At 52.2% G+C, this 16,564-nt stretch overlaps 1 protein-coding gene across 1 annotated transcript in view; it reads right to left on the reverse strand.

The window, feature by feature from the left end:
• Positions 1-7,726: 7,726 nt before the first annotated feature.
• BRAT1 (BRCA1-associated ATM activator 1) overlaps positions 7,727-16,564 on the reverse strand; it is a 16,462-nt gene continuing 7,624 nt past the window's right edge. The window contains exons 4-13 of the mRNA XM_006859785.1: positions 14,781-15,153; positions 14,356-14,475; positions 13,269-13,352; positions 12,217-12,379; positions 11,979-12,150; positions 11,778-11,851; positions 10,328-10,430; positions 10,141-10,239; positions 9,876-10,051; positions 7,727-8,416 (exon numbers count right to left, since the gene is read on the reverse strand). Of these exons, the coding sequence (XP_006859847.1) occupies positions 7,727-8,416; positions 9,876-10,051; positions 10,141-10,239; positions 10,328-10,430; positions 11,778-11,851; positions 11,979-12,150; positions 12,217-12,379; positions 13,269-13,352; positions 14,356-14,475; positions 14,781-15,153 (2,054 nt within the window). The remainder of the gene's footprint in view (positions 8,417-9,875; positions 10,052-10,140; positions 10,240-10,327; positions 10,431-11,777; positions 11,852-11,978; positions 12,151-12,216; positions 12,380-13,268; positions 13,353-14,355; positions 14,476-14,780; positions 15,154-16,564) is intronic.

Genomic DNA, 16,564 nt, shown 5'->3' on the forward strand with positions numbered 1-16,564 from the left:
GTGGTTCAAATTGACCTTGCGGTCCAGTGCTTTATCATGTGTGTGTGTGTGTGTGTGTGTATATATAAACATATGGTGTGGTACTGTAGGATCAGCACTGGACTATGAACCACAAGGTCAACAGTTCAAACCCACGAGCTGCTCCTTAGAAAACCTTAGAAAACAGGGTCTCTGAGAGTCTGAACAAACTCAACAGCATTTAACAACAATAATATATATATGGAGCCCTGGTGTGGTGCTGCAGGATAATGCACTAGACTGCAAGGTCCGTTTGAGGCACTAGGTTGACGGTTCAAACCCACCAGCTCCTTGGAAGTCCTATGCAGGATCACTGTGAGTCGGAACCAACTCCACAGACTTAACGATAATGTATATCAAGGATCGACACAGTGGCTGCAACTATGGGCTCAAATGTAACAACTATGTGATGCGGGACCAAGCAGTGCTTTGTTCTGTTTTATGGCAGAACTCTGTAAGTTGGAACCAACTCAGCGGCACCTGACAACAGCCATGGAGATATAATTATAGTGTTGACAAAGAATATTGAATATATCATAGACTGCCAGGAGAATGACCAAATCCATTTTGGAATGTTCCTTAGAAGCGATGAGGGCAGGCAAGACTTTATCTCATGTACTTTGGACATGTTGCCAGGAGGGACCAGCCTCTAGAGAAGGGCATTGTGCTGGTAAAGGAGAGGGTCAGAGAAAAAGAGGAAGACCCTGGACAAGATGGATTGACACAGTGGTAGGAAATATGGGCTCAAATATAGTAATGACTATGAGGATGGGGCAGGGCCAGGAAGTGCTTTGTTGTCTTGTACATGGGGTTGCTATGAATCGGCACCTAACAACAATGACAACAAAAAAAGGGGGCTTCAGAAAGTGCATGGAAAAATGGAATTAAAAGATAATGGAATTTTTCCATGAACTTTTTTGGAGGCCCCTAGTATAATTACAATGATATTATCTTATGTCTAGAGTCCTGGTGTGGTGCTGTAGGATAAGGACTGGACTGTTAGCCACAAGGTCAGTGGTTCAAACCCACAAGTCGCTCCTTGGAAACCTTCTACAGGGTTGCTGTGAGTTAGAACCGATGTGACAACACTTAACAATAACAACAACATATCTACATCTAAGGCAAGAAGCCTTGGTAATGTAGTGGGTTAAGCATTGGGCTGCTAATGGCAAGGTCAGCAGTTCAATTCACCAGCCACTACCTGGGAGAAAGACGAGGCTATCTGCGTCCTTAAAGATTTACAATCTCAGAAATACTAAAGAGCAGTTCTACTCTGTCCTTATAGGGTCACTTAAGATGGAACTGACTGCATGGCAGTGGGCTTGGTTTCTATCTAAGGTACCTTTGTGTCACAGTGGTTAAAGCACTTAGTTGCTAACCACAATGTCGGCGGTTCAAATCCACCAGCCACTCTGCAGGAGAAAGATGAGACTGTCTGCTTCCACAAGGCAGCTTCGGAAACCCTATGAGGCAGTTCTCCTCTGTTCTACGGGTCACTATGAATTGGACTCAACAGTAGTGGGTTTGGTTTTTGGTTTTTAATTTTCTTTTCCTGCCTAAAAGGAGCCCTGGTGGTGCAGTGGGCTAAGTGTTGGGTTCCTAACCACAAGGTCAGCAGTTCAAACTCACCAGTCACTCTGCTGGAACAAGATGAAGACAGTCTGATTCCGTGAAGATTTATAACCTTGGAAATCCTACGGGGCAATTCTACTCTATCCTACAGGGTCTCTGTGAGTTAGAATCAACACAACTCAGAGGATCTAGGAACAGAAGCATGCAGAACCTTTTAATGAGGTGGACTGAGAGGGGGTTAGGAGGCCGTGAGGCAGGGATAAGGGCAGCTGCTGTTCTGTTGGGGAGAGGTGGGTTCAGTCAGGCCCAGGAGGATACTGGAAGAAAGGCCTTATACATGTTGTCCAGGCTGTGCACAAATACGTGGTCAGGATCTCCATGGCCTCTACCAAGCCAGCAAGGCACCTGTGCATACCTCAATTTCTCCAGGCCTCCCTGTCTTGCTGTAGGAACCCAGAGTCCAGCGAGTGGTCCCCATCTGCCTGAAGCAGCCTGGGCAGCCCCTTGCAAAACTGTGGTTCACTGAGAGCCAGCCAATGGCCGCAAGGTGGGGTGCCCATGCATTCTCTCGTCCTGGAAGAACCTAGGGCCCTACAGGGCTGAGGGGAGCAGATACACTGGACATTTAGAAGGGAGATTGATGGGGTGCTTGTCCACAAAGCAAGGCTGACTCTCAGTAAGGATGGAGGGGCCTGCAGGGGTGTGGCAAAGCCCCAAGCTAGTACTCTCTAGGGATCTCGGTGTCCAGGCTCTTGTTCCCTTAGGGACAGCCAGGACAACTGTTGCTGGGGACCGTGGTGTTTGTTGAAGCAGAAAGTCCCCCAACACACACACTGAGGCGGGGCACTTCCTGGGATGGGAGCCGAGTCCCTCCTGGCAGCAACACAGGATCTCCCCCCATTTGGTCTGGCTGGACTGGGTGGGTGGGGAGGGGTGGGCAGAGTCTCAGCATCTGGGAGGGACTGCTCTAGTCTCTGCTTCACTGTCTGTGGTTGTAGCTCTGTCTGTCTGTCTGTCTTTCCTGCTCCATGTCTGTCTCCTCCTCCCTCTGGGTCTCTGTCACTCAGTGTCTGTGTTCTGCACCACCAGGGACCATGAAGTCCACATGTGCTTCTCAAACACAAAAATGGCAAACACATGGTGGGGAGGGGAAGGATTTTTCATGGAACAAGTGAGCCCTCCCAGTTGGCTCCCAGGCTCTTGGTGACATCTGTCCCTGTGGGGATCAGCTTTGACCCTGGGGTGCCTGGACATGTTTCCTTCTGGCCTGGATATGTTCCCTGTGGCCTTCAAGACCCCTGCCCTTGGTCCTCCACCAGCTAGAAACAACGACAGCAGTAGCCGCAATGATAATATCCTGTCGCTGGGTGCCCTGGGTGGCAAGGCAGCAGGCAGTACAGAGTGGCATGGGGACCCTGATGGCAGTGAACCCTGAGAGGGGCTGCTGCTCCACTTACTCAGTGCCTTGCCTGGCACCCTCGTCCTTCCCTGGCCCGGGCATCTCCCACCCAGCATTTCTGCTTCAGGTCCAATGCAGTCTCCTGGAATTACCTGTTCAGTGGCCATCTTCTTCTAGGACGATGCTGGGGGTAGGGGTCTCCCTCTTGTCTGGTTCCTTTCAGCACAGGGCAAGTGCTAATGGGGCCACCTGCTGGCTCCCATCACAGCAGCTCCCAGGGTTCCTCCTCTGCACACACCCTGGAGTCTCCCCCAAGGAATCACACCTGGGACATGCACACACAGCATGCCATCTCCATTCATACACACGCGCACACCTGCAGGTGCACACACTCACCCCCCCCACACACAAACACACTCAAATGTGCGATTGACCACACCATGTGCGCACACACAACACACTCACACTTACCCACATACACAATTGTGCGCACACATACCCGCAGATCCGCCCCATTCACAACACACGCCCATGCCCTGGTACCCAGTGCACACCCAGCTTGCCTGTGTACGCGTGCACATGTCGCTCCGCACAGCTGGGCACACTCGCTTGTGCCGGCCCCGCCCCGTGGTCTAGCCGCTCCGGAGCAGACTCCACTATCTGCTGTTTGTCGCCTCTGCTGTCAGTGTTTGCCAAGCGGTTTCCATGGAGACATGAGTCGACTCTGACAGGAACAAATGAGTGTGTGTGTGTGGGGCGGGGGGGGGGGGTTGGATGGTCTCCATCAAGAACACAGACAGAGGTCCCTGCACCCTGAGAAGTTGCTCTGGTATGGCCTGGGAGCTGGTTTAAATCATTCTGTCACTCAACAAGCCTTCATGGAGAGCTATTATGTGTGCCGCTCTGACAGGGCTCAGTCCTATCATGAGGCTGCACTGTTGTCCCCAACAATCCCCCTGGTCTTTCCCCAGGCAGATCAGTGACCCTGAGCACAAGGACCAGCTGCCCACCAGCTCGGAGGTTGGGTCCAGAAGCATGTACCTCTGGGGTACTATAAAGCACCTTCATTCAGCTCGCCACCCCTTCCTAGGTCACCTACACCCTCTCTCCAAAGAAGAGGAGGGGATTGTGACTCAATTTTCAGCCAAGCAGTAGATACATTTATAGGGGGACACCAACACTAGTAAGGTATGCTGACCATGGAATGGTCAACCACTCAAGATCAAAAGGGCAGCATTGACCTAAGGACAAAGTTGAGAAGGGATGGGAAGGAGGGTGGGGTGGAAATAGGAACCACAGGGAGGAAGTGAGTAAGTGATGTTGTAGGGAGGGGATTGTAATTATTGAGATGAAGCAAAATGTTGTCTATAAACCTTCATTCAATTCACAATTACTGTTTCAAAAAAAAAAAGAGAGGAGGACCTCCTTAGTGCTCTGAGATACTATGTAGACATTGAGCTGCAAGTATCCTCTAAGGCCATCTTTTAGTGGAAGTAACAGATTGGCACACACAATAAAGCATGTTGCCCAAGAACACAGAGCTCTATTAACAAACCATCTCTGTGAGACCAAAGTCAGAAATGCCTCTAAAGCAAAGATGAGAAGCTAAGGGGGCAGGGAAACTAGAGCACTGGAAACAGAACCACCAGAAGACAAAGAGAAGGTTGACACATTGTAGAAAATGTAACTGAAACAATTTGTATAGAAACTGCCAAATGGGAACCTAATGTGCAGTGTAAATGTTCACTGAAAACACTGTATGACAGCATTGAAAAAAAAAAAGAGGTGAGGTGTTCCTGGTGGCACAGTGGTTTAAGTGCTTGATGACTGTTCAAACCCATCAGCTGCTCTGCGGAGAAAAGACCTGGAGATCTACTTCCTGTAAAGATAACAGAGTCAAGAAGACCCTCTGAGGTAGTTCTACTCTGTTGAACTGGGTTGCTATGAGTCAGAATCAACTTAACAGCAAACATTACTAGCGGCAAGGTTGGTGGTTTGAGGCCACTCAGAAGCAGCCTGGAAGGCAGGCTTTGTAATCTCAAGGTCACAACCTTGAGGCCCCTCTGGAGCACTTGTGAGTTGGTACTCAGTGACAATTGAGAGGTGACATATCAGTTTTCCCAACTGGAATCAACCATTTGTTTCTTCTCTTGTGTCCTCCAGCTGGAGCCAGGAGTATAGGTTTGGGCAGGACACACAGAGACAGACAGACACAGAAAGACACAGAGCCCGTGTGCACCAACCTAGGGTCGTCTGTACCTGCCAGTCCACCAGCTGACCACAGGTGCACCAGTGAGCCACCAAGATGTAGTCCCAGACTACCTGGCCAATAAGGAGCCCTGGTAGCACAGTAGTAAAAGTATTAGACTATCAAATCCACCAGCCGCTCTGTGGAAGAAAGCTGTAGCATTTGTCAATAAAGATTGAATCTTGGAAACCTTCTGGGGCAACTCTACTCTGTCCAATCAGAATTGTCTTGACGACAGTGTGGTGTTTTGGGCCAGTTGGCCATAGACCCTGTAGAAATAATGTCACTGGACTTGTGTGGCGCTGTAGGATAAGCACTGGACTGCAAACCACAAGGTCTGCAGTTCAAACCCACTAATTGCTCCTCAGAAACCCTACACAGAGTGGCTAATAGAACCAACTGGATGGCACTTAACCTTAAGTCACTGCCCTCTTTCTGGGATCCAAGTCACCAACCTCCCTTAGCACATATTGAAGGCCCTTGACAACTCCATGGCTCCTGGGAACCAGGCCAGACTGTGGGCTGGGGCCTGCCTGGGTTCTGCTGGCAGTGAGCACCGTGGCTGGCCAGCACCAGGGAGCCAGGTATGTGGGAGGGGCTTCCCTCTGAAGGTCCTGGTAAAACGACAAAAACCAAACCTGATGCCATCAAGTCGACTCCTACTCACATGGTACAGCAGTTCAAACCCACTTCATGGCTCTAAGACCAGCGATCTGCTCCCATAAAGATGACAGTTCTGGAGACTTCCAGGGCAACTCTCCTCTGACTGACAGGGTTGTTAGAAGTTGGAATTGACTCAGTGACAGTGGGGTTGTGTGTTTAATACACAATGTTTCCCTGTTTGTCTCCCTCTAGGGTTTTTCTGGGGGGTGAGGGAATTAAGGATTTTTAAAATTTTAATCCAACGCAGGGCAACATGATGACCAGCAGAATGAATGTTACCCGGTTCTACGACATCTTCATGAATGTTGGGCAATTTGTGTCTTTTGCCGGGACTGCTGTGCCCATCCGGAGTCCTGGTGTGATGCTGTGGGCTAATGCACTGGACTGCAAAGTCAGTTTGAATTGCAAGGTCAGCAGTTTGAGCTCACCAGTCGCTCCTCTGAAACCCCATTCAGGGTTGCTATGGGTGGGAACCGATTCGACAGCACTTAACAACTGTGCCCATCCAACTCCTGAAGTGTGTCCCTCGTTTTCCTGACCCTCTGCTTTATCTAGTGAATGAGTTGTCTTTCCAGAGGATGTATCTGAAGGGAGTGATGCGAAGTTCTACCCAAAACCCTCAGAAAGAATAGAGACCCTTGAGACCAATGATTGAGACTCCCACCTTCCAGAGCTGTGAGAATTAATTTCTGTGAAAGTGCTCAGCTGCTAACCACAGGGTGGCCAGTTGGAAGCCACTAGCCACTCCTAGGGAGAAAGACGAGGCAGTCTGCTTCTGTAAAGTTTGAGTCTCAGAAACCTCTCTCTCTTAGGGTCGCTGAGTCACAAGTGGCTTCACAGCAGTGGGTTTGAGTTTGGAGCTCTAGTGGTGCAGCCGTGAAAGCACTTTGGCTGCTAATAGACCAGCAGTTTCAACCCACCAACCACTCTTCAGGAAAAAGGAGTGCCAAGATTTACAGCCTGGAAAACCCTATAGGGCAGTTATACTATCTTATAAACTCGCTGTGAGCAGGAATTTCCTTGAAGGCAGAGGGTTTGGTTTGGTTTATAAGCCACCTGCTCTGAGATCTTTTGTCCTCGAGCCCTAGACACAAAGCAGCGTTTGTGGAATGACTAAAGGACAGAACTGGATAAACTACTGGGGATCACAGATATTAAAGCCAGGGTGTGCTATCCTGCCTGCCTCAGTGCCCCCCGGTTCAGTGGAGTTCCTCCCTCCACATGCCTGCCCCCAAGGCACCTTGTCTTTCTGGAGCACCCAAACCAAGGCTGCACTGGCCGGGAATTGAACCTGGGTCTCCTGTGTAAAAGGCAAGGAGTCTACCACTGAGTCACCTGCCCTGTTAGGAGTTACGAGTGATGCTGGAGAATGTACACACTGGGGCTTGATGTTAGCTGGGACTGAAATGGGGGCATGTGTTGCTGGGAGGGGCCAGAGGTCTGAGTTCACAGGATCTGCATTCTGGGCTGCCTAGAGGGTCTCTGCTCTGTGAAATGGGAGAGATGCACTGGGCTACCTGGGGCTCCACGTGGAGGTATCACAACAGGTGCTCCTGAATGTCATAGCAGGGTCCCTCCCCAGACTCACCTCCAAATCAACAGCGTTCCAGAGAGGCCCTGGGAGAAGGTCCCTTGGGTCAGGGGCCTGCCCGCCTCCTGCCTCTCTTAGTACAAATTGCAGCCAAACACCATTCATTTCAGTAGAAAGAAGTCATTTTTGAATTAGGGATGGGGGGCTTCCTCATGCTGTTCCACCAGCCCCACTTCCCCTCCCTGAGTGGCCGGGCTGGGCTGAAGGGCAGGCTCTGTCTTCGGGGGCTGAAGTCTTAGTAGCAGTCTGCCTCAGGCTCGCTCAGGGTGCCCACTGTGGCCAGCATGTCCTGTAGCAGGGACTGTGGGCTCTGCTCCACGCGGTCACTGCTCTCGGCCAGTGTGGCCCGCAGTCCCTCCAGGTCCAGGGCCTGCAGGACGGCCACTGCAACTTCAGGCACCAGCTCACCCAGCGGCTGGCCCTGCTCACCTGCCTGCCACGCCTGCAGGGCAGCCTCCACATCAGTGGCATCAGGGCCACATCCAGACCCCTGCAGCCCACTGTCGGGGGTAGTCCTGGCCTGCAGCAGCAGCAAGAAATCGCAGGACTTCTGGGCCACGGGCCGGTCACAGTCGAATAAGGCACGGAGAGCAAAGTCCAGGACCTGTGCCCGGCCCAGTGTCCGCAGCACCTCAACCAGGGGGACAGGCTCAGAGACCCTCGGCAGGGTGACTGCATAGGGGCAGTCGGGTGGCCTCAGTGTCTGGGCCAAGAACACATGGGCCAGCTCAAGGCTTTGAACGCGCACCTCCCAGTCAAGGTCCCGGCTCACCACCTGGAACACACTGGCCACAAACTGCTCCGGGTCCTCAGCCATCGCGACATGGCCATCCCTGAGCCACTGCGTGAAGACTTGCATCACGGCCCTCCGGGGAAAGCCCTCTGTATCCACAGATAGCATGTGTAGGAGCTCCCGGAGTAGACGCTTCTAGAAAACGGGGATGTGGGAGAGGTGTCAGTGGGCCTGGCTAGGAATTCACACTGACCTACCGTGAGGCCTGGCAGGGTCTGAGGTTGAAGGTTAACACTGACCTGTCTATATGCGTGCCCTTGAGCAAACTGCTCTTCCAGCTTTAACCTGCTCATCCATGTAATGGGTGAAATGATACAGAGCTGACGGGCGCCTGAGAGCAGGCCAGAGAATGAATACAACACGCCATGCTGTAAGGGACTGAAATCTGCCTCTGCAATTTTCATGTGGCAAAGAGCCCAGGTAATTCTGCGGTTAAGCACTTATCTGCTAACCAACAGGTTGGTGGTTCAAACCCACTAGCCACTCCATGGGAGAAAGCTGTGATAGTCTGTCAGCTTCCATAAAGATACTAGCCTTGGAAATGCTATGGGACAGTTCTCCTCTGTCCTATTAGCTAGCTGAGTTGGGAAAAGGAAACATGGTGGCACAGCAGTTAAGTCCTTTTCTGCTAACCAAAGGGTAGGTGGTTTGAATCCACCAGTAGCTCCCTGATAGACAGATGCGGCAGTCTGCCTGCATAAAAATTGTTGTTGCTAAGTGCTATCGAGTCGGTTCCTACTGTGTAAGGTTTCCAAGGAGCGGTTGGAGGGTTTGAACTGTCGACCTGCAGTTAGCAGTCCAATGCTTAGCCTACAGTGTCACACCAGGACTCTACATTCACCTATGCTGTCATTGCTATTACATACTGTCAAGTCAGCTCTGACTCATAGTGATCCCATATAGGGTTTCCGAGGAGCAGCTGGTAGGTTTGAACCACTGACTTTGCAATTAGCAGTCCAGTGTTTATCTAGAACTCCAGTGCAAAAGGAACTGGTTTTGGAAATTCTGTGCTACAGGGTCGCCGTGAATTGGGATTGACCCAATGACAATGTGTTCTTTTGGCTCTAGTCTGTGGCTGTGAACCAATTGGGGAAGAGGGCTTCCTCGTTATGTGGCCTTATTGGTGTAGGGACTGTTGTAAAGCAATTACATTTGAGCTAGAAAAGGAGCAGATGAGGCACAGAATGAAGAAGTACAAATGTACAGAGGATCGGTGTGCCACATAGAGATCACCTGCGAGCTGAGGACAAGAATCCAAAAGAAACAAAGTACCCCATCTCCCCAACCCCGCGCCACTTAAGAGAGCTGCCCCAAAATGAGCTGCATGCATTTTTGGGTTTCCTGTGCGTACTGAAATGATGTTGACACTAGACAGCAGTCTATGAAGCATCCACAGCATGATTAAAAGTTTGAAATATTGCAAGAAAGACCCACACAGGGCAGAGACAGGCAGTGAGTGCACACTGTTAGAAAACAGCATGACGAAACGAGGTCAGCCTGCACTCAGAGGCTTAGACACCGCTCACCAAATGGTCAGGCCTGTGGGCACCACCACGGGCAACAGGCAGCATTCACGCCCTTCAACACCTACCTGCTGGGCCCCTGGGTGCTCAGGGCTGCTGGGGGTGGCATGCAGCCCCCGGCTGGCCAGATGTCCCACAGCGACCACTGCGCTCGCACGGACATAGCCCTCGGGGTCCTGGAGAAGCTGTTCGGCTAGCTCGGGCACATCTGAGGCCAGGAGGGCTTGTTGGAAGCCAGGATGCCCTGTGGTGGAACAGTCGTGGGTCAGCCGAGCCTCTCGGGAAGGGGTCACACCCCCACAGCCTTCCCCTCTGACACAGGGGCACACTCACCTCCCCATCGTGTGGTCAGCTGGATCAGGAACTCAAGGGACGAGTCCCGTACCTCCCAGCAGGGGCTGCACAGACGTTTTTGCATCACGGGGAATAGCTCTGTGACATCCCAGACACAAGGGAGGTCAGGGTGGCCTCCCCTCAACCCCCATCCCACCTGCCAGCCACCCCAGGGGAGATGGTGTACCTCTGAGGAATGGCTGGGTGTAGAGGTCGGGTTCACAGAAGCTACTGACTTTAGAGGTACTCAGGAACCACTGGACAGTGGCCTGGAAGGCTTTCTTCAGAACCTGGAGGGGGTGCAGAGGGACCCGCTCTGACTGCCCACCCACAGTTTGCCTTCACCTTGTCCCTGAGGTGAAAGATAGGGGAGAGGGTATAGGGAGAAGTGAACACTGGACTTTATTCTCACAAGATGGAAGATTCTGGAAGAGGCAGCATCCTAGACTATGGGGCAGAATGGAAGAAAAAGCAGCTGCTCATATCCCACAACTGTGGTGGTAACGAGATTTCTGCAGCAAGACGCAACAACTTATTCAAGCCATCTTCTTCTAAACACGCAAATAATCCTCCATGCTTTTGTCCAAGCCCCTCCATTGTCTGGCTGGCACCATTAAAGCCAGAACCCACCCAGACTCTGAACCAGCTGTGGGGTTTCAAGAAACATTTATAATCACCTGGACCCTAATCATGGGGCCACCCTGGCCCCATTCCTTTCCCTTATAAACAATTCTCTGTAAGGAGGTTGAGGTCCTTTTCCCATTGTGGAGTTGGGCTCCTTGCTGGAAATCAACTGGCCATGGATGCATTTCTGGATCTCAGTTCTATAACGGCGGTGTAAATATCTATTCTTTTTATTATTTTTTTAATGTCTCTTCTTATGCCAGTACTAGACTGTTTTGATCATGGTAGTTTTGTGATATGGTATGAAGGAGCTTTCAAAAATTTGTGGAAAAATTCCCTTATCTTTTCATTTCATTTTTCTCATGTGCTCTCTGAAGCCCCATTGTGAGTTTTGAAATCTGGACGTGTGAGTCCTCCTACTTTGTTCTTATTTTTTCAAAACTGTTTTAGCTACTTGAGGCTCCATTCCCCAAGTGGTGCAAATGAAGGATGCACTTGGCTGCTAACCCAAAGGTTGGCAGTGTGAACCCACCAGCCGGCTTCAGGTAAGACGTATAGTCTCAGAAGCCTAGGGGGCAGCATTTCTACTCTATGCTGTAAGATTGCTGAGTCAGAATTGACTCCCAAGCACTGGGTTTGGGTTTGGGTTTGGGTTGTCCCATTTCTACAAAGAAGGTTACTGAGATCACACTGAATCTGCAGATCATTTGGGGTTGTGTTGATGGAGAAACCATATGATAAGTACTGGACTGTGAACCCCAAGGTCCACTGTTGGAGCTTGCCAGCTGCTTCTGCAGGAAAAATATGAAGCTTTCTGTTCCCTTGAAGATTTAAAGCCTTGGAAACCCTATACAGGGTCACTATGAGTCGGAAATGACTCCACGGCATCTAACCACCACAACAATAGCCAGCACTTCCCCTATACTCTAACAGACCCCAATGAGGTGCTGCCCTCATTCTCGCTGTGGCCTGAGCCCCTCCCTCAGGATCACATCCTCCCCTCACCCTCTTACCATGGGGCTGGAGCCGGGGCTGCTCAGATACTGCAGGAGGACCTCGAATACTTGTGTCACCAGCTCCCGGGGGCCTGGGACAGATGCAGGTGGTTGAAGACCCCAGCCCTCCACTCATCCCACCCTTCTGAGCAGAGGATGCGTGGCAGGATGAGGAGGGGAGCTCATCCCAGAAAAGGGAATGTCAAGCGGCACACATACCTGTCCCCTGAGAGAGCACCCCTAGGAAGTCCAGGGCCGCGCGCTGGACTCGGACACAGCCAGCCAGGACCCCACAGAGGTGGCGCCCCACATTGGAGACAGGCACCGCCGAGCCATTGCCAAAGCGCAGAGCCGTTACCGTGGCTTGGAGCAGGGCTGCCTGTGGCCAGGGCTGATGCTGGGAGGGAGAGGGCTTAGCAGGAGGCTCTGCAGGGACTTTGGGGTCCACGCTGCCCACCCCTGGTCGGGCCACACCCAACAGCGGCTGCAGCTCCCCCAGGTGGGCCAGGCTCTGGCACAACAGGCTGATGCAGGATGACGTGGAGGCCAGGAGGGTGTCGGATATTGAAGGGCTGCGTTCGATCCCGTCCAGCAGGCCTGGAGGACAACACAGCAGATTTCTTTAACAGCAATTCCTGGGTGGCTGACTCCAGGCATCCACCTGCTTACTGACCACCACCGCCACAGCCCCTTGCTCCAGATCGGGCAGAGGCTCCCAGGGCAGCTTGGCAAGTGGAGCCTACATGGGTCAGAACCTGTGTCCAGAGCCTTGGGAGACATCCCACAAGCATTGAGAAACTTCTGACTCACAGCAACCCTAGAGGAATACCCCCTAGGTAGAGCAGAACTACCCCCTAGGGTTTCCAATGCTGTCATGCTTTATGGGAGCAGACTGCCACATCCTTCTCCCAAGGAGCACCTGGTGGGTTCAAACCACCCACTTCTTAGTTATCAGCCCTATGCTTAACCCACCAGGGCTCCTTCAGGAGAGAAAAGGATGGCCCCTTTGCACTGGGAAGCAATCCACTTGTTCTAGAGACTTCTAGGAGGAGCAGCCCTGAGTCTCCCAGGCTGTGTGGTCCAGAGGTACCTGCTACATCCAATAGAATGCTCCCACTTCCAGGCAAACCTGACCCTTCTCCTAAAGTCCTCAGTTAGAACTGAGAATTCAGGCATTATGGACCCAATATGGCCCCCAGCTTCCTGGGGCTACCTCTGCCAAGACTTGGGCAGGACCTAAGGTTAGCTCTCACAGGGGGCGCCACCCCCAGTGGGGGCAGTAAGACATCACCCACAGGGTTGTCTCTGGGCTGCCTGTGCCATCTTCACTGTCTGAGACAGAGCGGGACTGAAGCAGAAATCGCAGGCTGGGTTCGCGGATGACATCATCCTTCCTGGCACCCGCCAGCTCTACACCCATCCACTCACACCCTCACGCTCTACACCCGCCTCCTTCCTCAGGAGCTGCCTGCTCCATACCTGCCCACTCCACACAGCTCACCTGAAGACCCAGGGGGTTGGGTGGCAGCTTCCAGGATGCAGACCAGTGGCTGAAGGAGGACTCCAAGTGCCTGGGTCTTCAGAGCCTGGGGACTGGGGACATGGGCACATGATCCACTCCTGCCCCCAGCCCCACCCCCACCTGTCACTGCCAGCAGAGCTAGTCGATTCCCACTCATGGTGACCCTATGTAGGGTTCCCAAGACTGCAGAGCTTTATGGGAGCAGGCAGCTTCATCTTTCTCCCGTGGAGCAGCTGGTGGGTTTGAACTGCTGACCTTGAGTGCTAGCAACCCACCATTCAATTCACTGTGCCACCAGGGTGCGGGAGGGATGTCTTAGGTCCTGTACAGTGGTCTTGCCCCTTGTTGGTCATGGGTAGATTGAGGTTTTTCTAGGGCCTTTCTCAAGACCCCCGATGCCTGGCCCTCTGGGGATTGGGTCTTGACACCACATTCACCCTTGCCTTGGGCCCACACCCATGTACTGGTTCACAAGGACACTAGGAAGCTTCTATCAACATCCCTGATCTGCTGACCCCACCCACCCTCACCCCCCTCCCGAACCTACTCTGCTCTGGCCCCCTCCTAGCCACACATCCCTGCATGCACCCCTGCATTTTTGATCCATGAGCTCTGAGGTCCCTAGGGCCAGTTGGAGGGCCTGGCTCGATCCTCATCCCCAAGCTCAGCCATGCATCTCTGTTCATCTCCTTCCTGTCTGGCAGCTCCTTCCAGCTTTCCTTTGAAAAATTATTTCTCCGCTAAAGGAAGTTGAAGGAACCCTGGTGGCACAGTTGTTAGGCTGATAACCTAAAGGACCATGATTGGCACCCACCTAGTGGGAGAAAGACCTAGTGATCTGTAAAGATGTCCCTATTGGCCCTTCTTCTCTCTAAAACTATCAGTCAGAATCAACTTGATGGCATAAGCCAACAAGAGAATGGTTTAGAGGCTGCTGATGTTTACAGCAAGTGTGCAAGGCCTTGTCAGTGCCTCAGACCAGGACCTTGTCTCAGGCGCCCTTAGTGGGCCCCTCCTTTGGCCCCTGGGCCCCACCCCAGCAGCCAATGAAGCAAACACCAATGAAGCCCATACCAGATGTGGAGTTTCAGGATCCCCAGAGCCAATGGTCCAGCCTGCGTGGGGCTTAGACGATTCAGTGTCTGGGCCAATGTCACCCAGAGGTCACAGTCGGAAGAGCCAAACACAGGAGACCTGCAGAGAGAAACCCCAGAAAGACCAGTTCCTGTTAAGTCGACTCTGACTCATGGAGCCCCCATGTGTGTCAGAGGAGAAATATGCTCATTGAGAGGATCACCAGAACTTTCTTCCGAGGAGCCCCTGGGTGGACCTGAACTGCCAACCCAGAGCCTTGTTGGCCCCTAGTCAAGTGGTGGGGTCTTGTCTTTCCATGACCTACAGCCCCAGGTGTGAGACTTCTCCATGACTTACTTCCTGGAGAAAGAGGTTCCAGTACCCCCGCCACCGGGGCCACTCCACCACCTTATCCCAGGACTGACCGTGCCATGCTAAGGAGGAGGTCAGCAAGCGAGTGGCCCGCGGGCACGGGCTCCTTCTCCAAGAGACAGGCCACTGGGGTGCCTAGCCGCATCCAAAGTGTTTGTGTCCAGGGTTGGTGGCAGCGTCCGAAAGTGCTGGTCAGGACGTTCAGTGCCTTCGTGACTTGTGGCGTGGTTCCAGATTGCAGGGAGTTCTCAAGGAAGCCCACAATGCTCCTGGCACACAAGGGCCAGTCGTCATCCAGCATGTTGAGCTGTGGGGTGTCTTGACCTTGTAGGGACAAAGCCAGGACCTGTGCCAGGAGCTGGCTGGCAGCAGAAGCCACAAACAGGCTAGAATCCCCTTGCAGGGCGAAGATGATATCCAGGGCACCTGGGGGTGGGAGTGGGGAGAGAAGGCTTAGCTGGAGTCCAGGCCACAGCTGCCACTCCCTCAGCCTCAGGGGCAGTATCTTGTCAGCTGCTGCCCATCAGGTGGGCACCGCCTCTTGGTGACCCCATGTATGTTCATCGGTCAGTTTCTGACCAGCACATGTGATTCATACATCAAGTTCTCATAAGCTGAATTTTCAGCATCACAGCAACATGCAAGGCTCCATGGACAGATGGGTGGGGGACATAAGGTACACTGGCTGGGAATCAAACCCTGGCTATCCACATGGAATTCTATCCCTGAGCTGCCACTGAGACCCAAGACCCAAGGGAAAGAGCCTGCAAATTGCAAAGAGCGGCAGGCGTCCTCAGAAGCCCTAAGCCAGGGCAATGGGAGCACTCCCCTTTTCACAAAAGCAAAACAGGAGATGAAAAACCCAAGTTCAGGGGCCACCAGCACCACCTCCTCTCTGGGATTTGAAGCCCTGAGAAGCTGCAGACTCTCGACAGGTGGTCTGTAAGTGACCGATGGAGCGACGCCCCCTGAAGGACATTTCATGTCACATTTCCTCAGGTGATCATCACACAAGCTGGTGATATCAGTGTCACAGCCACGTTTCCTTAGACGTCAACATTACATTGTTGACAACGTTTAAATGACAAATGTTCTCATCCCAGAAGCCCCATTTTACAGACAAGGAAAATACAACTAAGAGAGATTTGGCTCACTGAATAAGCCTCATTTCTTTGCATAAAAAAAGGAAAAGGGTATTTGAAGAACAAACAAGATGGCGGATGGGGTGGACATGTAGTACAGAGCTCCACCAACAACAACACAGAATACCCGACCAAGCAGGCTCAGGGGATGGTCCCAGAACTCTGAACCACATGTAAAGGAATATTTAGAAGGTTGGAAGGCTTACAGCTGGGGGAATTTGTGGCAGAAACAAGAAATCTATTGCTTTCTAGTCCGGGACGCTCAGCTGCTACAGGAGCCGCCATCTTGGGTGAGACCACGCGGGGGAAGGATCGGAGCGGCCACAGACGCCTGGCAGAACCACTGAGATAAAGGTGTGGACATTCTTTTCTTTTGGTATCTGTTCATTGGTTCCTTGCTGTCTGCGCACCTCCATTCTGGTGACTATAGGGGTGCCTAAGCTAGTGGGCCCAGCCCCACCCTCGGAGGGTTCTACTACGCATGCACACAGATCTCCTCGAAATTTAAATAGACAGTTTCCAATTAAAACCAAATGGCCACAGCTGGCCCCGAACTGTTTCCAACTAGAAAAAAGGCCTGAATAGGGATTGTGGAGTGGGACAAGCAGACAAAAGAGGAAATAGGCCGAAAATTAAATCCTAAGTTACATCAAAATGACCAACAGTGGTATCTTGAAACTTCTCAGGAAGAAGAG

The sequence above is a fragment of the Chrysochloris asiatica genome, unplaced genomic scaffold (genome assembly GCF_000296735.1).
Source record: "Chrysochloris asiatica unplaced genomic scaffold, ChrAsi1.0 scaffold00034, whole genome shotgun sequence".
In the NCBI taxonomy this organism is placed as follows: Eukaryota; Metazoa; Chordata; class Mammalia; order Afrosoricida; family Chrysochloridae; genus Chrysochloris; species Chrysochloris asiatica.